This window comes from Gymnogyps californianus, chromosome Z (assembly GCF_018139145.2).
Source record: "Gymnogyps californianus isolate 813 chromosome Z, ASM1813914v2, whole genome shotgun sequence".
Lineage (NCBI taxonomy): Eukaryota > Metazoa > Chordata > Aves > Accipitriformes > Cathartidae > Gymnogyps > Gymnogyps californianus.
Window position 1 is genome coordinate 80,610,110 of NC_059500.1, and position 24,327 is coordinate 80,634,436.

General features: G+C 50.0%; 1 protein-coding gene across 1 annotated transcript in view; it reads left to right on the top strand.

The window, feature by feature from the left end:
- The window catches only part of ARK2C (arkadia (RNF111) C-terminal like ring finger ubiquitin ligase 2C), a 47,441-nt gene extending 23,114 nt beyond the window's left edge, over positions 1–24,327 (top strand). The window contains exons 2-8 of the mRNA XM_050913456.1: positions 13,961–14,270; positions 16,390–16,515; positions 20,011–20,140; positions 21,149–21,253; positions 21,782–21,877; positions 23,067–23,173; positions 24,210–24,327. Coding sequence (XP_050769413.1) covers positions 13,961–14,270; positions 16,390–16,515; positions 20,011–20,140; positions 21,149–21,253; positions 21,782–21,877; positions 23,067–23,173; positions 24,210–24,327 — 992 coding nt within the window. The remainder of the gene's footprint in view (positions 1–13,960; positions 14,271–16,389; positions 16,516–20,010; positions 20,141–21,148; positions 21,254–21,781; positions 21,878–23,066; positions 23,174–24,209) is intronic.

The following is a 24,327-nucleotide window of genomic DNA, read 5'->3' on the forward strand; positions in this document are numbered from 1 at the left end:
TCCCTCCCAGCAAATGGGGACGTGGCTCAGAGGGGAGGACGGGTGGATCCGCGCCCCATGGAAAGGACATTTTCCTAAGGTAACATCTGCAGAGTCCTCCTTGGGCCACGTTGCACGACCCTGACCCAACATCAGCCCAGCTCCCCATACCAGTGCAACGTTCCCATACCCGGCAGCCCTCCGCTGCCTCCTGCAAAAAATCCCAGCCCTCCAGATAATGAAGCATTCGGATAACGGCACCAGCTGGACGGTAGCCCAGCATCCCACTGGGGATCCTCCGATGTCTGGAGCTGACCTTATGAGCAAAATCACTGCTATTTCTCTCTACTCCAGCTGAGGTGGACTCTTGAAGGGCAGCCAAGCCCTCGGGCTGGGGCCTTGGGGCGTCTCCTTGGCTTTTGGCCACTGGAAAGTAGCTGGCCTTGGTAGAGCAAAGTCTGAGTTTGGGGTAAATCTGAAAGTGCTAAAATCCCGGCGGATAGCTGACGAAAACCAATGCTCGCCCAGGGGCTGGTTAGATAGTGCTGGGCTGCAATAACTGCCTGAACTCTAGAGAAGTGGGATGTCACAGGGGCGCAATTAAAACAGCAATCCATCCTCAAAACGTTAACGGCATTGATTAAAGGGCTTGGGGAATTTTGCCATGTTTTAACTCTTCCTGAACATCAAGCTTGATGTGCCAAAGATCGAATAATCTGGCATTGCGAGTCACCCCCCGGAAATCTCGGGCTGCAATGCTGGCGCTGCGCTGTGTGAAGGACATTGATCCCGCTAAAGAGCGGATACTAAAAAGGCAAGATATTTGAGAAAGAGCATTGTGGACTGTGTGTATCTGAAAAAAACCTGCCGTTATTCAGTATAAGCTGCTTTTCCAAAATTATCTGAAGGTAGGGAAAAAAAAATCCCACACATTTTTCTTTTCCCATTTTACATGTTTAAGCCAGAAAAAGAAATGGCTTATGAGATTTAAGCTATTTATTACCAAATAAAACTGCATCTGGGCCGTGTGCTTCTGTGCCAAGTTTTGGCCTCATGAGAGCACGAACGTCGAGAGTTACGAGCCCCTCGAAAGCGAGGTTGATGACGGAAACATTGACTTAGTCTTAACTCTCTCAGGGATGCCAGATGCTTATTGGGATATTTCAGAAGCTGGTTGCAGGGAAATGAGATGCTGCCTCTGTTGTGAAGCTGTACCTGCAGCATCCTACCTGGTTGCTGCTGGGCCACCTGCAGCCCTGTGGGATATCCTTGATGGAATAAGCAGGAAACTGATTTTCTATTCCCGTTGTGGTGGAAAAGCGAGTCCCTTGCAATCAGCCTCCTTTGACTTCAGCGGGAGGGGAAACTATCCACAAGCGGGTGGATTTTCATGCCGGCAGGGACAGCTGTTGTCACCTTCCCCATCTCACATCCCAAAATTAATTCTTGCCTGAGCGAGAGGACGTCCTTTAGGAAACCATCCAGCCTCAGCTTTACCAGCCCTGGTGCTGAGGAGGGGATTTTGGCTGTGGATATGCGGTGTCCGGTGTTTCAGCCTGTGTTGGCTGCAGGTCAGTCCCGGCCGCTGGATTTTGTCGGGCTCATTACCAGGCTGATGAACCTCATCCTGCCCAACTCATGTGAGGCACCATTTTTAGGCTGTGCTCAACCATAGTTTCATCTTTGCTCGTTCTGATGTGGAGTCCCAGGTCTCCTGCAGTGCCTTCCTCCAAGGTGCATGCATGGCACCCTTGGGCTTGTCTCCAAGCCTCCTTCCTGGCTTTGGCATCAATATAAGGCGCTTATTGCTCCCAAGGGGGCCCACATTCTGCTTTTTATATAGCAAACACTTGTGCCTTCAGATGCTGCTGGGGCTCTGGGAGCTCATAGTTTGCTGATTACCAAAATCCACTTTCGCTCAGATAGCCTGTCACCTGCAAATAGGACCTGTATGGTTTTTCTTAGATGGATGACTTTATATTTAGCCCTATAAAATACATATTTCTTGCTGTCTGGGTAGAGTTTTCCTTTATATGTTATTACAGCAGGGCTTAGCAGCACTAACTCATGCCAGGACCTCATGCAGAAATGTAAAGTAAGAGCTATTTCCGCATCAAGAAACTGATGTTTTACTTGTGCTTTTAACATAGCTCTCTCTCTCCTGGAGTGACACATACCTATAAAGTTCGGGATATTAAGTTTAATAGGGAACAGACTTCCAGGATCTTTGATTTTTAGCTACAGACTTCTTATTGATGGAGCGTAAAAGCAGAATTGCCAGGACGTGGCGCGGCAGAACTCACGGTAGCTGGGGTTTTCCCAAACCTGAGTTCAAGTCAGTTCAGCGTAAAGAGCTGCTGAGCTGCCCTGACCCGTGCCAGCTTGCTGCCAGCACCCACCGCATCTTATGCAGCTTCTCTTCAGCCTCGGTCCTTGGGATGGACTGTGGCCCCAGCTGCTGCCGTGGTGCTGGGGGTGCAAACAGGTTCCTGCGCAGCACCTCCAACCAGTGCACAGTGATGGTCTAACCTCCAAAGTCCTTTAGGTTAATTAAATGAAGAGGTCTAGTGGGGATTGGGAACTTGCAGGAGCTCCACAGGTACAAGCCCCCGTGCTGAGGGCTGGTCTTGGACTGGGGGGGGGTGAGCTCGTGGGCTCAGGATAGGACCTTATAGCACTGTACAGGGGATTTACTAACCTTGTTCATTCACTGCATCCCATGGACCCACCTACTGGGAGCATTTCTGCTCTCTCTTAAGAGATAATCTTAATCTTTTGTACCCTAGCAATTGTAAGACGCTAGCAATTGTAAGACACTCCTGTCTTCTGTATATTGTCACTTGGAAGAAGCGCCAGCTGCTGAATGGCTCCTGCCTTCTGCCTTGTAGGGTGAGGAGGGGCATTTTTTTGGAGTGGTTTTTTGGGCGGTCTCTAAAAACCTCGAGGGGGTACAGTAAAATCGACCGTACAGTGTATTGGCTTCCCTGGGTGGGAGGTACCGCACATGCTGCAAGAGTTGCCCTCCTGGCCCCGCTGAAGGTCTCATGCAGCCTGGTAAATGCTTTGCACCCTACCTGTCATGTGTCTACAGGGTTTAAGATAAAATCCAGAAGGTGACCTGCAACACGGGATCAACCAATCCCTCTGCAAGGGGATGTCCCATGTTCTGACTCCCATCCTGGCCTCTCACGGCTACCAACTTTATTAGCCCTCAGCATTAATAGCGGCACTAATGACACACCCAGCACTTGCCACCTCCCTTTCTTTAATAGCCACTCCACAGCGCTGTGCTCTCTCCGTGAGGTCAGACAGCTGGTTTTGGTAGCACATTTCTACAGATGCTAGGAGAAACAAAACTCTGAGCTGTGCTCCGCTGTCAAAAAGTTCTGGCTTTGGGGCTGATTTGCCCGAGAGCCAGCAAAGAAGAAAGGCTGGACTGCAAAACATCCCCTGTCCAACCTGATGTGCTGTTCCCAGAAATGGTGAAACACTCCACTGGTTTCCCAAACCTGCCCCCCAAATCACAGCCACTCACTCTGGAGCTGTGCGGATGCGTTGGGTGGGATCTCCCACCTCTGGGCTTAAGCTGCAGATAAATAAATCCAGCAGGAAAACCCAGCTGGTTATTATAGTCCCGTTTAAAACACAGCCTCTATGTTTTTAGGAAAAGTTTCAAGTGCTGCTCCGATCTCTCCCTGGTAGGGAGGTTTAAAGCAGGTCAGGCAAACCGTGCCCCAAAAAGCATCTTCCCCCTCTTTGATGATAAGGGGAGAGCAGGATGGAAATCTTCACTGGAAATCCCTATGGACAGGGGATAGAAGGTGTGTGGAGAGGAGAGGGCTGGCACCAACGCCACTGCTCCTCACCCAAAAGCTGCCGAGGAGGGAGGGGATGTTGGGGCCGGCACAGGATTGGGGTGCTGTCGCTGCATCCCCACAGCCTTGCGGGGAAGCCTGTGCCGGGACTGTGGATAAGCCCTGGTTCCTGAGTGCCCACGGGTACGGGCATACTGAAAGACTCTGCTCCTGGCTGAGCCGCTGCGGCGTGGCATGGGTTGACGCTGACCAGACGCAGGTTTCAGACCAGGTGAGATCACGAAGACTTTTGCTTAAACAGGGACAAGAGATAGCTGAGGGCATTGGCTCTTCCCAGTAACACCTTCTCTGGGGAAGGGTTAAAGCTGCATTTGGATTTCAGACCCACCAGGCTTGGCAGCATTTGGGGGAGGGTTTTGGTTTGGGCTGTCGCAGAATTAAGAGGCTCCGTGAGCAATGCAGCGCAACACCCAAGATCCTGCCAGGTCCTTGCAATGTCTAGCTGGGTTGTTTTTTCCCCCATGGTTTTGGCTTTTTGCCTGTTTCTGGATGTCCTGTGTATCATTACTGGTAGGAGGGAGCTGCTGCAAGCCCCTCGGCTGGTCATTAGGAGCAGTTAAGAGTGTTTTAAGGCAGGTGTTGAGCACTTCCAAATGTCTGGGGAGGACTTTGGACACTGTGAAAGCAAGGAAACATTGGAAACCCAAGTATTGAATTTCCCTTTCCAAACAACTGGCTGCAGCATATCGCTGCCTGTCAAAGTCAAAGGCTTCTGCGTGCACAAGTCAGCACGTTTTTACATTCCCAAGGGCAGGGATAGGCCTTGCTCCAAGTGCTTCCCCACTGCTCTCTGCACGCGGAGCCAAGTCATAGACCGCTGTCACATCAGGTTTTTTTAATTTTTATTTTTAAATTGAAGATGAATTCCTTCCCCTGGCTAATTTTCCCATTTCCAGGTTGGGGACTAATTCACATGGATATAACACCCTGCTAGTAACGTATAACCACAAAAAGATGAGCTCTCTTGCCTCCCTTGACCAAAGCGGCCCCTGACCCCCTCCAACTCCCTTTTCAACTTTTTTTTTTTAATTGGGCTAACAGCCCAAACCCTGAAGAAGAGCCGTCGAGCCCAGGCGCCTGCCAACAAACTGGGAAAAGCTCCGATTTTGTTTGCCTTCCCCACCGTACAGCACGTAAAACGGGCTTGGGTTACACAAAGGAGACGGCTGGGATGATGGTGGGGGAGAAGGGACGGCTGAGCACGTCGGGTTGCATGGCTGATGGGCAAAGCCCCAAGAGTTGCCTTGAAGTTCAGGTACCAGCCAAACCCTCTCTGCCCTTGGCAGCGCCAGGGTTTCACTCGGGCATAAGCCCTGCAAATGGCTGAGCAGCCCAAAAATGTCATTGAGACCTGAGATGTGACCCCTGCTTTTAGCCCGGGCTTTGAGGGCAAATGATTCCTGTCGGCTGTTCATTCTCCATCCTTTCCAAAGCCTTCAGACCAAACAGAAACGAGACGTGTTATAAAAAACTCATAGCGGGTTTTTGCAACATCTCCAAAGCCGCGTTTCCTCCAGTGCCCTTTCCCGGCAGATGCACAGAGCTGGGTCCAAAACTGTGAGAAACGGGGCAGTTTGGGGAGGAAGAGCTAGGCTGGGTGGGAAACATCACACCAGGCTGCCGGGGCCACCCATCCCTCCAGGCACGTGAGAGCCTGGGAGGGGATGAGTGAAAATGGGACCATTAAATCTCAGAAAACATTTTCTTTCAGTGTGGTTTGGCTTGTTTTTTGGTGTGACAATCCGAACATCATAAATACACCCTCAAATGCTGTACATTAGAATAAAGCTATAATTAAAACATAGTGCAAAGTACAAAAGCAAAAAGGCGGATTTCAGTGTAGCAACGCTGCCGAAGTGTTTCTCCTTCCTCCTCGGAAAATATTGCTGAATTCAACACGTTCCTGTGAAATATCATCTTCAACAAAAATTTTTTCTTTCCTTGAAGCTAGTGGAAAAGGGTTGCAGGAAAAAAACCCTCAGCCAGCGCCGTATAAACAGCTGTCTCTATCCTGTGATGGGTCCAGGCTGCCCGGCCGTATCCCACTGCTAGCTCTTGCTGCTCCCCATCCCCACCGCTCAGCATCGCTTCAGCCTTGATGATAGAAATATGCTGATAAATGCTGGTTATTGCCAGTTGTAAGTGTTTTTTTGTTGAATGCCAAGTCTGGGCTCTGGAAGGAGTCCCAGCTCAGCCTTTTTTTGGGTACATCAGGGCCGTACGTGGTTTCCCCCCCCCGCGGTGTGCAGGAGAGGAGATGCTCTGCTTAGTGTTAGGGACCACGAGTGCGTGTGTGGGCCCGTGCTCCAGCCACACCAGCTCATGTCACTCAGCAATTAATGAGAGGCTTCGTTAGGGTGAGAGGATGTCGAATGGGGATTGTACAAGCAGGCAGGAGCAATCTGCAGTCTCTGAGGTCTGTGTTTGTGTGTTTTTTGCGATGAGCTGAGCTGTGTTTTGCTCCATAGGTCCATAGAGGTGGGGTGCAATAAGGGCTGTTGAGTGGTGGTGACCATCAAACTGTTAAATGGTGATGGGGGAGCCCATCTCAGCCCCATTCCCCTAAACACCTTTGCAGCCCTTTTCCCTCAAACATGCAAGACTCTGAGCAGGAGGATGATAAACCTCCAAAACCTCATGTTTCCATCCAGGACCCAACCATGCTCCGCCAACCACCACAGACCAGCCCTTTGCCCACTGCAAGGGCTCCATCCTGACTCGGTCCGTGGCGCAACACAGCCTGGCCAAGGAAATAAGGCAAATGAAAATGTTCTTTATCCATCGCTAACGTGTGCCACGGCTGCTCCTCGCCCAGCCACGGGCTGGTGCTGGGGTCTGCTACCCGTTGCATGGCACTAGACGCGTGGGACAGCAGGCTGCACCCTGGGCTGGATTTGAGCTGGCTGCCTATTATTTTTGGCACAGTTCTTGCCATTTGCTAAATGAAATGAGAAAGCTGTTGCGAAGGTGCTGAAAGTGAGACAGATTCCTTCCTGTCTGACAAATTTTTCTCAAATTCTTTTCTCCTCCTCTTCCATCCTCCCCGCCCGATCTCCTCGCCCTGCAGTTCGCTATCCCATAACGGGAGTGAGGCGGCATGATATCTCCCTCTGTGCAAGATCGCCAAATTTTTATGCAGCTGAATATACTGTGGATTTGGTCTGGGGGTTTATTTTTTTAATTTTTTATTTTCCAGGTGCATTGTCAAACCTCATTTCCTATTAGTAAGTCAATTTAACTCATTTAATAAGGGTATATTCACAAATAACTTGCAAAGGGTTAACATGTGACTGATGGCACCAGGCAATTAGTAGTTGTTTGTAAACGCGGTGGAGTCCCCATGGCGGTCTCCCAAGATTTTAGCCTTTACTCGCCATATAACCGTTGGGATCGATGCTAACTTCCCACTGCGTTGCTGTCTCCGAGGGGAATCCTAATGCACATCCAGGGAAATAAGCTGCAGGCGCCTGGGCTATTAAAAGCCTGGCAGGCTCTCTGCAGAGCCCGGTGCTCGGAGAGGCACTGTGGATGGCTCCTGTTTATGGGGTTTATCTGCCTCCCCAGGGCAGGAGGAGGGGTTGTGGGGGCTCTAATCAGGGCAAAACGTCCAAGACGGTGCGGCTCCGTCCCCGAGCTCAGCCGATTGCGATGGGCAGATCTTCCGCAGCTGCAAAATCTGTCAGTGAGTGAAGCCAGGGCTCTCCGGGACCTGCCATCTCTTTCGCCGCTGTGATGGGATCGAGATGTATAAACAGCCCCAGCCTCCCCACTATCCCCCCGGCCCCTGCATGCTCGCACACAGACCATGAATGCCTCGATGAGCTGGCCAGGTTGCCTTACCCAGGGGAAAAATTCATATGCATCGCAGGCAGCTTAACAGCATAAGACAGATTTTGTTTTCCTCTCGAAGGTGGCTGGGCTCCCTGGGCTGCAGCTGTCTGCTCGAGATACCTACCCCCAGCACCATCTCTGGGCCTGATCCTGTGTCCCTTACCGGTAGCCTGACTACATCAAAAATATTCTTGCCACAAGGAGAGGAGGTGGAAATAAATTGTTCTGCTTTCTGGGTTTTTCTTTTCAGAAAGCCCGTAGCATCTGCAGGGATTACCCAGGGGCTTTGCATCTCTGAGATGGGTCAGAGTTTAATGAGCACACAGATCCCTTGAGCCTTTCTGGGTGAAATATTGCTGGATGGATAAATTTGCATGTGCATAGGCATAGTCAAATCTTGACTGATGCTAAAGGAGAATCCCCAGTGACAGAAATACCCAGTATCAGACCAGTACATTTCTGTGACTTGATGTCACATACTTGCAAACATATATGAACTTATTTTTTGCAGGATTCGCCTGGGGGTGTAAAGGGAGCGAGAACATTTCTTTTAATGAAAAGAAGTCCAGGCTGCTTCAGACAATGTATAGAAACAATAAATATAACTGTAGAACTGAGGGGGAAAAAAAAAGGAAAAAGCCACGGAAGTGAGAAAGCGGCAGCAAGGAGGACGTGATGAGTTTCCCCGCGGGTTTCCGCCGTGTTCGAAGCCTGTGTGAGCGAAGGGTGGAAACAGCGCGGCGGCGAGCAGCCAAACAGGTTCAGCTATCCACGTGCCTGCATCATTTGTTGGCTTTCTAAAAACAAATTTATACCTCCTCGGTTTGAGACTGCAGCCTGTAACGCCATCTTCCAGCTAAGTGTTTTGGGTGCTTCATAAATAGCTGTTAAGCAATCTTCCCCGCGGGCTTTTTAGTTGAAGATCATCTTCACGGTGCAGGTAGGGAGATGAGGCCACGCTGAGCTGCATAGCTGTGGGGAAGACAGCAGGCCCAGCTCCACGGCGGGTCCTCGGCATCACGGCATGAAGCCACAGCGTCCGTCATGGTAGTGGAGGTGAGCCAGGCTGGTTGGGGCAGCTACTGATCTGCACTCATGTTCTGGCAGCGGCAGGAATTAATGAAGCACGGATTCCCCCACCCCTTGATCCCTGGTGCTGACCTTGGCTTTGGGACGTGACAGAAGAAGCCAAGGGGGAGTTGATGCAGCGGCTACCAGAGCATCACACAAGGCAGGGAGGTGTTGCTGGTGCTCACCCAAAGGCACAAGGTGGATGGGGCATCCACGGCCACGTGGTCCTATACCATCACGTCGTGCCGTAGCCTTTTGTGGGCCGGGCTTGGCCCCAGGCATGTCAGAGGACCACATAGCTCCTCTTTCCCACCCCACAGATCACCTGGCTTGCCCAAGACTTGATTTACTTCTCCACCGGTTCCCATCTTTGCCTCCATGTGTTAGGTCAAACTTTTAGACTTGCAAGGCACTTTTCAGACATGGATTATCTAGGCTCAGAGATTAGCTGCCTTTGTGGCTTAGCTGAGGCCAGGCGGATGTAAGGCAACAAGGGCTGTCCAAGCTGAGAGCTTGGGTAGGTGGGTGGGCAGGCTGAGAAAGACAGCAGACCTTGCAAATGTGTATGGTCAACAGAAGAGCACGAGGAACTAATGTGGAGAGGGAGAGGAAAGGCAAAGAAGGGGAGGGGGGAAATACCCCCCTGCTCTGCTGAGAAATAACTCAGTTTAGATGCTTGCATTGAGACAGAGGCTTCTGATCTCAATGACATTTGGCCTCAATCAGTTAATGGGAGACTGCACAAAACTGGAGTAAGTCGTCTGCTTTGCTGACACAGATGTGACGCATTGCTCATCTCAGAGCTGCTGATTTGATGTTGCTCTGAGCTGTCATCATCAGCCACAGCAACAGCGTTTAAATGCAAGGGAGAACCAACAGGACAAGGAAAGAAAGATTTCTGGCTCGTGGGCAGCCTGACAGTGAGCCCACAGAAATCAGTCCTCCACGGCTCCAGATATGAGCAGCTGGAGCTACTCATGCCAACAGGAGGAGCACATCAATGAGCCTCACGCAGCGGGGTGGACCCTCTCCTCCTGACCAGCAGGCTGGACGTGGGGACATGTGTTTCCAGGTTGGCCTCAAGTCAAAAGCCTCTCAGGGCTGGTGAGGACTGCATTGCCTCTGCAGCAAGGACACTGGCTTCCCCCTCCCTCTTCAGCTGGAGAAGACAAGTGTTTGCAGCAAAGGCCACTGAAGCTGATGAACCTACTAGGTGCCTTTGGGGTAGGCCATAAAAAACCATCCAAGATCTGGCTGACCCCTCTTCCTGCAAAATCAAAGTATCCCAATAGAGAAGGATAATCCTTCTGTAGGATGAGGACCAAAACTCGAGTTCATTGAGCTGGGAGAAGGTCTCTGCCTTGCTGATCCCAGAGCAACATTGTCTTCCTGCAGCCACCACTGGGGCAGGTGGTGGGGAATATGGCTTGTGGAGGATGCAATTAGCAGCTCTAGAGCTTGATAGGCACACTTTCCAATCTCATCATCTTTGCTGTGGAAATGTCCTCAAAGCTTAGCTAATGAAAATGTCAGCCCTGTCCTTGTTCTGGGGAGTGAAGACAAAAGCTGGAGTGTGATATCTGGACTCGTTTTAGTCATGGATTGTTCTCTGCTGTGGAGGACATTACTGTCCAGGCAAAAAGCAGATTAAATCCATGAATCAAATATTCTTGAAGCATTTTATGGGCAATGCTTGTCGGTTCCAATGCAAATGTGATCTAGGACCAAACCATGGCTTGGGAAAGAGAAGGAAGATGTGCTAGCAGAGTAATCATTAATAGACACTGCTAATATGAGATCCTCCATTGCATCGAATAGAGGTGAGTGCCTGCAAGCCAGATTTTGGTGTAGGTCATGGTGAGTTACCTGGAGTAAGGCTGCTCAGCTGGTGTCAGCAGGGTGATGCTGGATTTACCTTGTTGTCCTGGTTCCGGCTGGGACAGAGTTAACTTTCTTCTTAGTAGGTGGTACAGTGCTGTGTTTTGGATTTGGTATGCAAGACCAACATGTGGACTTGCAAAGCAGTCTCCCCCAAGGCCCTTTGTGGCTAGATACGATGAGCAGAAGAGGGTAAACTTGAAAATAGATAACTTGGAAATGTAATGTTCTGTTTCGCACTGTTATTTGTTTGCCAGGTCTTTCTGGGGTCCACCAGTACCATGCTTGGCAAGGACTGGTTCTTTGTTGTGCAAGCTGGTTCGGTTATGCCAGCTGTATGATTTGATGACTGCTAATAAGCATAGATTTGCTGAAGTATTCCCCAAAGTCTTTGCTTTGCCATCAAAATCCTCATCAGCAACTGGATTAGTTGTAAGGAATGAACAATTACAACACAAGTGTATTATGTTAAGACAAATTGATGGGTTTTATTTAATCATATGGTCCTGGTCATATCTTGATAGTATTTTTCCTATGGAGGGAAATGCATCATTGCACCAGTAGGTACCAGAAAATATACTAAAAAATGCTTGATTTAATTGACTGGTGCCTAAAAATAAGGCAAATTAACTCTCTGTACCAAAACAAAATGGGTTAGGCTTTTACTTTAGGTTATGTTGGCTCTGCATGTCTTCCTGCCCAGATATCAGAGATAAAGTTTGCACTTTCTGGACCGCAGGGAAGTGTATGACCAAGTTCCTTGCAAGGACTGTCTTGGTATGGGGGGAAAAATTCATGGCAAAAGCTCTGACAAGATGATCTGCCCACTGTCCTCTCTAGTTCATCATGGCTCCGGCATCAAAGGTCCTGCAGACGTTTTGCTAAATCAGAGTAAGGCCTCCCGAGATACAGCAAAAGGCTGGAAATCCTTGGCTAAGGTTGCACCAGGCACCACGAGACGAGAGAGACGCGGAAGATGAGAGACTGACTTTTTCTGCTTTACTTATGTGCTACAAAATCTGTCCCAGTAAATGTGAGGAAATATCACTAAGCTTCATGCCTTGTGTCACCCTAAGTCATTTTTGTCAGAAATACAACTAAACTGCTGCCTGGTGGCACAGGCTGGTGTGTTTAGGTGTGCAGAGCACTTCAACTTGCTCTCGCACCTTGTCTTCAGGCCCCATGAAGACCTGGAGGTGTAAAATGGCTCACCTGTGACTTGCTGTAGCAGTTTTCCATCAGGAGGACCCATGGCCATTAGAGGTTGAGCAATTCACCATGAGTTGTTTTGCAAGTACGCAGCAAACACAGCAGTTAGGAGGCATCTCCCCATGATTATGGTGTTGCTCAGCTTTAGCAATGGGCCAGGGCAGCACAGAATCCCCATTTCGTTATTCAGCCTTTACCTGTTGGTCAGGCAAGATGAATTGGGGCCAAGCCAACAGCGGCAAATATAACCTGCAGTGCCAGGGGAACGGGGTATGTGGATGGCTCTTGGGTCTGGGTTTGCAGCTCCGTCATTGAGGAATGGCAGATCTGATCCCACCTCCTCTGGTTTTAATCAATAGTGTAGTCGAATCATGCCATTATCTGACAGCATGAGAAATTATCACCTTAAGAAGTTCTGCTGCTGGTGGCATACGGATTTGTTACCCGCTGCCTCTCTCAGAGGGGCAATATGGAGGATTAGTTTGTATTTAAGAGATGCTGTGTGTAATTACTTATGCACAGTTCTGCAAACCATTCGTTTCTGTTAGGTCCTCTCCCGTTGTTTCTCTTGCTGGCATCTGGCTTGCTTTGTGCATCTTCTGTTTCCATAAGGGCGTGAACAGAAAGCACTCGGGGCTCCCTGAGCTGCTGTGATGGACTGGCCCTGCCTGCCGGCACAAGGGAGATGTGAGCAGAAGGGATCTGAGTGAAGAAGGCATGATGTGCATGCCTGTGTCTTGGGATGATACTCAGTGTCTCTTGGTGCTGTTGTTCCTGGATATTTTGTGCCATTCCCAAAGATTAAAAAAGAAAGAGGAGTTTTTTAGGAAGACGACGTGTTCAAAAGACTGCGTAAAAGGGTAGGTGTCCTATCCTGGGGCTGATCCTCAGCAAAGAGGCATCTCTAATAGCCTCACTCGAGTCTCATCCTTCACCTCTGAGTTGACTCTTTCCCTAGTTTAAGAGCCAAAAGTTTTGCCGTGACGCCTGTAAATGCTCTGGGAATGTAGGAATTAACGTGCCAGATTGGGCCAAGGGCCCATCCAAGCAAGGACCTTGAGGGAGGTGCAAGCCAGTACCAGATGTTTTCCAAAAAGCCTCCGCTACGGATATCTTTCACACCTCATTTCTTCCTCATTCCCATCACTTTCATGGCTGGTCTCATAGCAGCCCGTGTTGTGTTTCCGGCAGCCTCTCTCTCCCTGCGTGCCGTTCACGAGGACAGGCTATTGAAGGGTCTCAGCAAAGACGCATGGTCTTAATCCCGGCTCTCAGAGGTGGAAGGTGTCTCATTCACGTCCTGCAGTCAGCGAGAGACAGTTTCTTAGAACAGAGATTATTTCCTTGCCTATGAGACATTTTTAGACAGGCAAAGAAATACCTTGAATTGCATGGAAAGTCAGCAAGCTTTGAAAATTTTGGTGACCTCATAACCCATGAAAACATATTTTAGAAAACAGATTTTTTTTTTTTTTCCCCTTTTCTAAAATGTTGAGGCTTTTTCATAGAATCATAGAACAGTTTGGGTTGGAAGGGACCTTTAAAGGTCATCTAGTCTAACCCCCTGCAATGAGCAGGGACGTCTTCCACTAGATCAGGTTGCTCAGAGCCCCGTCCAACCTGCCCTGGAATGTTGCCAGGGATGGGGCATCTACCACCTCTCTGGGCAACCTGTGCCAGTGTTTCACCACCCTCATCGTAAAAAATTTCTTCCTTATATCTGGTCTGAATCTACACTCTTTTAGTTTAAAACCATTACCCCTTGTCCTATCACTACAGGCCCTATTAAACTTTTGTACTTTTTCTCTTTAAGACAGGCGAACTGAAACAAGCTGAAGCAGTTTTCATCAGTATACACTTCAATTTGGAGCCAAAAAGTCACTTTGAACCCAAACCTATGTTTTGGTTCCAATGTTTTTTGGAGGAGAAAAACTATTAGTCAAAAGCAACATTTTTCCATGTAATCGACATTAACTGACCTGTTCTTTTCTTTCCAACCCTTTTGGCAGAGGAGAGAAACAGCTCTTTGCCCAATTCTTGCTCTGGATGGGCAACCACCGGGCTGGGCTGCCCTGGCCGCCGCTGGCCCCCGTGACAGCCGTGCTCTTTTCTTCCAGGTGCTCCTTTTCAAAGGTCTCAGCATCCCCATGCTACCTCCTGCCGGCACTTCCACCTGGGTCCCCAGCCTCAGCTCTCCGCCGACTTCACCCTGCCTCACGCGGTGCAGCCCCAGCCGGGGCTGACCCCCCACATGGCCCCTGCGCACCAGCACAGCGGCCCCCTGCACCAGCCCCTGGCGCCGGTGCCAGCCCTGCCCTTCCAGGACGTGGCCGGACCCTCCTTCCTACCTCAGGCGCTACACCAGCAATACCTCCTCCAGCAGCAGCTCCTCGAGGCACAGCACCGCCGGCTCATGCCCCATCCCAGGTAAGGGGATCTTACTCTTCCTGAAGGATGCTGAGAAGTTACGTCAGCCTCACTTCAGCAAAGCGGCTTCTGCAAAACCCCGGCAGGATGTGCTGGTAACGTTGGGTTTTCTTCACAAGTTCATCTGTGTACCCCCAAAACGCATCCACCAGAAGGGAAGCTGCAGGGCAGGTTGCACCTGCAGGTGTACCTTTCCCATGGGGATCCGTACCGTGCTCATCTAGTATGTCCCAAGGTCACCTATTATCGTCACTCGTAGGAGAATCGTGACGGTAACACCTTGGTGTTGCAGTGAACGTGTCCTGCATGGCAGAGCGAGCGCTAGACTGCGTGCACGAGCTACCTCCTCGTAGCTGCTGTTTCAAAACCATGTAAGAGATTGTATCCATCTGTCCTGTCAGGTTTTGCACATGAAGAGCTTGCTTCTCTGGGTCTCAGGTTTTGCACATGAAGAGCTTGCTTCTCTGGGTCTAGGTAGGCTTCCCAGCTCTATGAGGGAATGATGCCGTTGACCTGCAGCACATTCAATCACGGAAAGCAGCCTAAATTCAGACTGGGCTGACGACTGCAGAGAGAATTACTGTAACGCAGCAGAGGTGGAAATGGATGCCTGGCCTTGTCCTGATTGTGTTTCTTGAGAGAGGGGTTTAGATAGCACGTAGGAGAGGAGTGCTTTTTTTGGAAACATATGGAAGCTATTTGTGGGTTGTACCCATGGATCAAGAATCAGAGGATGAGTCTTTGTGATAATGCTTCATTTGGAAAGAATGCTACAGACAGAAAACACTTTCTTTCCATACCCTTTCCGTCTGAAAATTGTGTGTTCTTCTCATCCTTGTTTTGTTTTGCATAAGCTGGATTTTAGGTGGATTTAATGATTAGTTAATAATTGGGTAGCGAATATGTGCGAGGCTGAGGCACCGATGATACAAGCGTTTATCTCTTAGTCACAAGCTGAATTCAAATAAAAGCACGGAGCATAATTCCACGCAGAAGCTGCTTTGGTAAATGCTGTCAGTGTTACATTTGCAAGTGGGTTGTGGCGTGGAAAAGGGCAGGAACCTCTTGCCCGGTCCCACAGCCTGTTTTTGAAAACACAGCTGCATCGGAGGAGGGTGTCAGAAACGTTACAGGTGTGGGGCATGAGGTCCCAGTGATGGGAATCTGAGTCGTGCCTTTAACAGTGAAGCCTCTGAACAGCGGCTGCAGGAAAAATTCTGTATCTAGCAATCCCTTGCTCCATTTGCTTTGGTGTTTTGCCATAGCTTTGCTTTGTGATGGCTCCACTGGTAAGCAGGGACTCGGCAGGGAGCAAGGGGTATGAGTCTGTCTGTAATGCAAATCCTGCTTGTGCATCCACCTTGTACCTCTCCAAATGTGGACACTGATCAAGCAGCACATGCTCTTCTCCTGACTAGTTCAAATGGGCAATAATCATGAGAAGAGACTCAAATCCCTGGAAAAACCTTGCTATATATTCTACCACTTTCCCTTCCCTGCCTGCAAAGGCAGCAGAGCTGGAGGAGAAGGGGCTGGATCCCAGCCTGGCCTGTCCATCATCCAGAGAAATGTTGGCAAAGGCCAGCGAGAGTAAATTCTGCTTTCAGTTACTCCTGAGTAATCCTGTTATGAATGAGGCTCCCCAGGAGTTTATGGACCGCATGGGGAGACGAGACAACCTGCAGCTTCTTTATGATGATGGATAACGGCTGAAGCAGGGACATGTTTTATCTTGTGTGTTGTTTATGGGGCTGATAGTGGAGAAACAGAAAATAGTGCAAATGGCACAAAGCTGCTAAGGAAGACGTCGTTTGGTTCCCTCTCTTTCTCTCCATGTTACCACCAAATAGCATCTCCAGTAAGCTGAGTGTATGTGGATGCTGCAGTGGGTGAGGAGAGGTCTGCGTTATGTCCGTGGTGACCACGAGTAAATGACGTAGCTCTGGGTTCCTTTTCCCATCATCCCTGACACCTGCCTGGACTCTTTCCTCTTGGACACATATTCACAAATCCAACTGTTTGAGTTTTTCCCCTGTTTATTGACACGGGCTTGGAGCAGAAGCCGTACATACCAGTGCCCGCCGCGTGGCTAACTCACTTGCTGGTCTCCTCCTCGCAGGCGGGCTCAAGAGCGCATGTCTGTTCAGCCTCACCGTCTGCACCCCAGCTTTGACTTCAGCCACCAATTGCAAACTCCACAACCCATGGGGCCCCAGCCCAGGTATTTAGCCGAAGGCACGGACTGGTAAGTCTTCCACATTTCACTAGTGCATTGAATGAGGTGTTTAAAAAGTCCTGGAGAGGCTGCAAGGGTTAGTGGATGTCGTCATGGATGATTGCTTTCATGAAAGCTAATGGTTCAGCTCAACAGATACAATGTGGGGAGTGTGCAATGGGAAAAGTCATCTCTGGGAGGGTCATGAGTGCGTGCTAAAGCCTTTATGCATGTATATGATAACATCGAGGCATTGATATTGCCCATAACTCTTCATCCATGGATGCAGAGTGCAGCCAAGCATTAATCTTCCCCAGGGGCTTTTCCTGCTGCAGGGCACAGCCGGGGTCTTTTTCCTGTAGACCAACGTCTCTGCCTGAACTGGATCTTCTGCTGTCCACCAGGCACTCAAAAACCAGTGCCACAACTTTTTGTGTGGTCTAAATTAGGGAGCACCGTGCTGACCTGCCCCGCAGGGTGGTGCGAACGAATTAACAGTTGTTAATCGTTCTCCCACTGTAGCGTTCGATACCCTGGAAAAGCCAGCAGGGAATTGATAGTTTCGTTTTCAGAGCAGGTTTTGAGCTCTTGCACAGTTAATAAGGTACGGGGCCCTACTTGGAAGAATAAGAAAATAAAAACATACTTCTGAGTAGCTGCTTGTTAGCTGAGCAAAGTCCATTCTGTGCACTGAATGGAAAAAATAGCATGTGAACATATAATTAGAGACAATCGCAGTGTGTATGCACAAGGGGACCAAAATAAAATGGCACAGGAAATCTTAATTATGGCATTTCCTAACATCTGAGCGCTTCGCTCTGCAAATGGAGAGTCCTTTTAACACAGAGGGTTTTTTTCCCCCTCCAGGGTAATAATACACAACCTAAAATATGGCCAGATCCTGCTGCCATTTTCTTCTCAGGTGTTCCCATTACTGGCACCGCTGTGAGCTGAATTTGGCCAGGATGACATTGTTCAGATCAGTTTGCAAAGCGGTTCACTACCATCTGGATAGAGCCATTCTTTCTGCCTCTCTTTCGGCGCAGAGTGTTTAATTATAATCATTAGAAGGATCTGATAAAGCATCGCTTTATGTTCCCCTCCTCCTCCCTCCTTTTCCCCCCTGTGTTGCTCCATAGCCTTATAACACCTAAGGAGTGGGGATGACAGAAATCATATACTCTGTGTATATATATTTGGGTGACTCACTTCCCCTCAGGGCACATGTACAGTTTTGCCCAGTGACAGATATAAAAACTTCCCTCTAATGTGTTACCACCTCGTGAGCAGCGGTGGCACTCGCTCAGAGGTGGTAGGCATTGTTGCGGGAAACGGGAATGGAAGGAAGATGTGAAGGTGGTCGGTCATCTCAGCCCAACCTCGAGCGAAATCTTCTGGTGAAGAACAAATAAACTCCCATTTGGTTCCTTAAATCGTCTTCTGCATACGCATTTAGCGACGACCATCCAGCCTGTTATCTGGGCCCTTATCCTTCACTTTTTGGTTGTTGGCAGCCCGTGTACCATAAGCATCACAGCTCTTGAACCTCGCATCTGAGCATCAAGATGCTGTACAGTCATCCATGTAGCACAGGCTAGAAGGTGATGGTTGGTTTTGGTTTTCTTCAGCTAATGTGCTCTGCTTATTCACCCCCAAACCCTGGGAAAACACCGTTCCATGCAGTATTCTGCTTTGGACCCTTCTGTAGACCCACAGCATCGCTTCGGGAGCCTCGACGTCCCATTTTAAGGCTCTAGATGCACCGGTGCACAAACAGTTCAGCAGTGCTGTTATTGCAATGACTCGTGCAAGTTCATAACAGCCCTTCATCTTTGAGAGATCTCTTCAGTCCTTGATCTCAAAGCGCTCTGTGGATTATCACATCTGTTTTGTAGACAGGGAATATGGGAAGGCAGAGAGGAAGTGGTCAAGGTCATGCATCAGGCCAGTGACAGGGCTGGGAATGGACCCAAAGCCTCCTGATTTCCAGTCGAGCCTTCCATCCACCTGGGAACAGTCTTCAGCAATTGGATAGATACCCAAAATTGTGACACGGGAGCTGGAAAATGCCCAGTCCTGCGGATTCTCACCCTGACTGTGTTCCTGCCAGTCGCCTGCTGTGTTTTATCCTCTGCCAGGTTTTGACTGTCTAGCACATGGCTAGCACAAGGCCAGCAAAGATAATCCCTCTCTTTGCTTCAGCTTTGTGCGGGGTGTCTTATTAGGGGGTACCGGAGCACTGGAGCTGCTGCCCGGTACGCAGGCTGTTCTGGGTAAAGGATTTCTGCAGGTACTGTCCCCTCACGTCCGTTACCTGCTGTTGGGCGAAAGCAGTTTCACAGCTGCCGGAGGACACGTCTGGGTTGCTCCTAACAAGCCGTGGCACTTGCTGCTGCTGTCCTCCGCGCAGGGGAAGAGAAGTTCGAGGCTGAAACAGGAAGCCACCCCTGTGCTCTAATTAGCTTTGCTTCGGCAAATGTGAAGACAACACTTATTAGAGCGCCGGCTTTTGTAATTATGATAAATTGAATGACGTTCAAAGCACTTGTTTGCTGAGAGACTCTTTAGCTGGAGAGACGAGGGATCAGCTAATTGGATTATAGATGGAGATGCTGCGTTAGGTCTCCTCCTGCCCCCTCCACACGGCATGGGGACGGGGTTGCAGTTTGTCTGGATTACTATCCAGTTGTGTGCTGGATTGGGCAGAGCTGCGGCGTTTGCCGGGATCTTGGTCATGCCAAGTCCTGGGATTGAGCTGGGTTATTTTTGCGGAGGAAAAGAGTGCCCAAACTCACCAAGCTGAGCCCCAGCTCTGCTTGTCTGGGCCAGGCTGCGTGTGGGCAAGTGGGACCATCAGGGATGTCCTGCTTCATTGGCGTTGGCCCGCTGGTTGTGTGACATGCTTTCCTACAGCAGTCTCATCCAGAAATTTCTTAAAACCTTTGTATTTTCTGCACAAACAGCAGTTCTGGAGTTCCCTGAGGCTGGATTCAGGCGAGGTGCAGTCTTACTTGTTTCCCTGAGTCCTACCATGACCTGGGCTGGGAGACCTCCAAGGAGAGCACAGGCACAACAAAAAGCCCCTGGACAGTGCCTAGCTGGCTCCTAACAACTACCCAGAATGTCCCCTGACTAATTAGCTGTATTCCTGCAAAATATTTAAGGCAAAATGTAATTGTTTGCAGTGATGGCAACACAGGGAGGACCTGGTCTGGCTGGGTTGAGTGACCGAGCCTGGGTATTGATTGGAGCCACCAAAATGCTCTTGCTCTGAAATTAGCAGGCTGCGTCTGTGCAGCTCTTGAACCCGGCTAACACAAATGCTAACTGGCACCAAAACAACCCCTCTCTCCTTCGTGCTGGCCTGGTGGGCGATTGCCCAAGTTGGAGGAAACTCCCTTCCAAGCAGTAGCATCACCCCAGGTTGAGGAACCCCCCGCAGCCCTGTGAGCATGATCTGACTTGCTGTAAGCCATGCAATAAAGCCACGCAGTCAAAGCCGTATCTTCATCCTCGTGCCCACAGGGACCTCAGTGTCGATGCAGGACTGACTCACGCCCAGTTCCAGGTCCGGCCGGTCCCTCAGCCCTATCAGCATTACTTAGCTACACCTCGGATGCACCATTTCCCCAGAAGCACATCCTCGACACAGATGGTAAGCGAAACGCTTTTACCGAGAAATATTTTAAGCATTGTCTGCCAGAAGGCAGTCAAAATAAAGGCTGCTATCTTTCTATCACCTGTCTTCTGTGAATCCCACTTATCTCCGGCCGTGGGAGGGAGTGTCTGAAAGGATAATGTTGCATCATTGCACTCTGGATTAGAGAAAGGAAAGAAAAACTCGGCTGCTCTGGAAAGATTCAGTCCATCGCGTGCAGCACCGTGCTCACAAGCCGGTCTGCAAAACCTGGGCAGAATGTGAGAGACTCAGCAGTTATTACTAATAATATTATTTATACTGGAACAAATTGTGGGCTCCCAGGACTTTTTGTATGCAGAAGGATTGGCAGTAGGTGACTCCCTTCCCTGGGCTCAGCCCTGAGAACCATCACCCATCACATCATTGCTCTCTACCTCAGCCTTAATGCCATCTTGCAAAGGTTTTGCATGACCTCTTGCACAGGTGGAGATGGGGTTTGATGAGAAAATGGGCTGGCTGGGGTCATTTGCTGGCCCTTCTCCTAGCAGGGTGCTGTGTTTGGAGCTGAGCCATGCCGAGCACTGCTAATCCTTAAAGCATCCTCAGAAATCCCACAAAGGTGTTTTTTCCTCGTGCCCATAGTCGGACCCTGACACCTGCGCACTACAGCGAGGCTTAAAAAATCAAACCCTGGATGAAGAGAAATCCACCCATTTAAAACTAAATAAAAGAAAATCTCTTTTTAAGCTAAGCTATGTTGAGACTTTGGAACTGCAATGTTATTGATGCAACAGGAATTATTATAACAGTTTATTCAGAAGAAATACATGTTCTTAGTTATCATTTATAGGAGATCTATTTAATAAAACCTCATTTTTTGGTTATTAAAAGGCTTCCATTGGGGAAGATGTCAGTCTGCTCTTTCATTTTGAATTTTTAAAGCACTAGATTTAAATCAGGCTACACAAGGGATTTCTATGTGCAAGTACAGGGGGCTTTATTTTTCTCCCTCACTTCTCGCAGGTTGTTCACGAAATCAGAAATTACCCTTATCCTCAGCTTCAGTTACTTGCTCTTCAGGGGCTGAACCCAAGCAGGCACACGTCCGCTGTGCGAGAGAGCTATGAAGTACGTATCTCGGGGACTGAAATTATTATTAAATTTTTAAGTGCTGGGAATATATGCAAGCTCTGGCACAAACTTGTAAGACTGTTTTGTGGCATGGCAGTTGCATTGAGTCTTGCAGCAATTTTAGTAATAACTGGGAGGCGAAGCGGTTGAGTGAGTTTGCTAAAAGATGGTTTACTCCAAGGTGCCTGGGTCTGGCTCGGGTTGACTCTGGCTCCCTTCATGTCTGTGAACGAATTGCTGCAGTTCTATGGGGTTTTGTTTCCCAGGCTGTCAAACGGAGCTCAAATTCCACCCTAATTTCTGAAATGTTGGATATCCAACTCTTTGCCTTGAGCCCTTAGTTATTAGCCCAAGTGCCAGGGCTCAGATCCATCATTAAAGCACTACTGATTTGGGTTTGATGGACATTTCCACTGAGGAAAGGGTAGGAGGGAGCCTTGGTTGCCAGCAGGTAGGGTGGGGTGGTGGGACCTTGTGCCCCGGGAGCAATGCTGACGGCGCTTTGCTGCTGTTCCTGTGCCGCAGGAGCTGCTGCAGCTGGAGGACAGGCTGGGCAGCGTGAGCCGGGGCGCCGTCCAGAACACCATCGAGAGGTTCACTTTCCCCCACAAGTACAAGAAGGTGAGCACCCCGAAACCGCGGCACGGCTGCCAGCCCCTCTCAGTTGGCCAAGGGTTGTGGGCACGGAGCGGACAGAAGGAAGGACTTCGGTGGGCCGCGGTCCTCAGGGTTGGCAAACCGGCGCCGTCAATCGAAACATTCCCTGAAATGGGGGAGGAATGTAAAATCCAGAATTGGTGCTTTAATATCTTGTGGGGCTCCCGGGCTGAAGCGGTGGTGTAGCTCAGCTGGCTGTTTCTCACTTCTAGGCTAGGAAGCTGCGGGCCAAATTTTCAAAAGGGTCTCAACCTTCTCCCACCCAGCGGGTGCAATTTCCCCCCTGTCCGCACCTGGTAAGAAAGTGCACACACCAAGGGGGCTTCGTGCATGCAAACCCGACCCGTTCTGCATGCAAGCGGCACTGCCCGCCGCACCCCGCCGTGAGGGCACTGGTTCCATGGCGTGGGGGAGGTTGTCCTCCCCTTGCTTTGCAAAGGGTGTCTCCTCTGTTGGAGCGGATCTCCTGCCCGTAAGGAAATGGGTGCCGTGTTTATGGGTTGTGCCAAGTAGAAAATGGGAAAAATGCTTGTTTGGGTAGTAATTTCACGTGTTGGTCATTCCCGGCTGGGCAGTAACAAGTAGGGATGTTGCATTGCCCAGGTTGGAAGTGAGTCAACTCCTGCTGCGCTTATCTCTGACCGCATCTCCAGTGGATCCAGAAAAATGATATTAATAGGAATGGATGTGGGGGGAAGAGAAAAGGGGAGAGCTGACAGGCTAAGCACTGCCCCATGGCACAGTGTGAGGCTGGGCCAGTGGCCATGCTGGCATGGGGCACAGTGATTGCCCTTCCTGGCAGTGGTGGCCCCACATGCTTTCAAGTCTCCAGGAGAAGCCTCCAGCAAAGGAGACCATGGGGCCATCCCCACTGCAAGGAGGATGGAGGAGGTGGCGGGGGCCTGTGTTAGGACAGCAGAGGACAGACTGCTCCTTTGGGCACTACCACCAGCCCAGGAGGAGACGTGCTGGCCAGCAACATGTTGGTGGCACCCTCCCCTCACTGACTGTTTTGGCTGGGCTGGCTTCCCCAAGCTGGAGGATCTAGCTGATAGACGAAGCTCTTATTATTTGCCTTCCTGCAACTGCCTAGGCTTGGGAGAGCATTAGAAAGTCAAGTCCTAACCAAATTCTGTCTTTAACCTTGCTGCAGAGAAGACCTCAGGAGGGCAAAGCGGAGCAAGATGATGGAGAGGAGTCAGACACCGACGAGAAATGCACAATCTGTCTGTCCATGCTTGAAGATGGAGAAGACGTCAGGTACGATCCTACCATCTGCTCCTCTGCCTCTCGATGCCATCTGAGTTGTGTTTATTGGGATTACTGCTGCCGTGCGCTGGTAGGGTTGTCCCTGTTCTTGTCCTGACAAACTCACTTGGGCTGTTGCAGGGTCTGGGAAACCAAATGTCATTTAGATGGCCATTGGCATGGGCTGTAGGTAGGAAGAGCTCTGCATCAGCAGGAGGGCCAAGTTTTTATAGTATCTCCTATGGGTTTGGATCACCTGCTTCAAGGCTGTGCTAATGGACCAGCTGGCAAGTGTTAGAGAAGGATGGGTCCCAGGTCTCAGACAACCATCTGAAGCTCAGGGATGTTAATGTCTGAGCCTGACAGATGACCAAGGTATGATAAAAGGGAGTGTGGGTGTGAAGTCCGGGGGAGTTTGGCTTGTGACAGAGGATGGGGACAAGCAATTGCAAGGAGCTGAGCCACCATGGCTGAAGGAGCTGCAGGTGGGCAGCGCAGCTGCACTACCTGGTCCTGCTCCTCACCCTTTAATTGCCTTAAACCATCAAGAAAAACTCTGATCCTCTTGCTGTGGGTCCTTGTGGTTCAGGGTCCGTCCAGCTCGCGAGGGTGAGTGAAGAGATGACAAAGGTGATGTAGGGGAAAAGCAGCCATGTTCCCTGGGGCACACCAGACCCCACACAGGAGCGGTGGGGAACCACCTGACTGCTAATGAGCTGCAACGATGAAGAACCAAGAGGCTTTGGAGTAGAACATAATACTTCTGAAAGGTTAAAAAGCAGCAGCCAGGGTAATTAATAACCGGAACAACTCCGTTCAGGAGGGTGTGGGGTTTTCTAAAAGGCTTTTAGCCAAGAAGGACACCATCTCTGACCTACTGCCCTCTGTGAGCTGGCATGGCTGGGGAAGGCTGTAGGACGTAGGCAGCACTGGTGTCACTACATGGGTGCTTCCGCATGTTTGAAGCGGTCCCAGCTGCTGCTTTCTGGCTCTTCTTGGTCCCCTGGTCCTCCTCCATCCTAACGGGGTGGTACTTCTCTCTCTGCAGGCGGTTGCCCTGTATGCATCTCTTCCACCAAGTGTGCGTGGACCAGTGGCTGGCCACCAGCAAGAAGTGCCCGATCTGCAGGGTGGACATTGAAACACAGCTCGGCTCGGACAGCTGA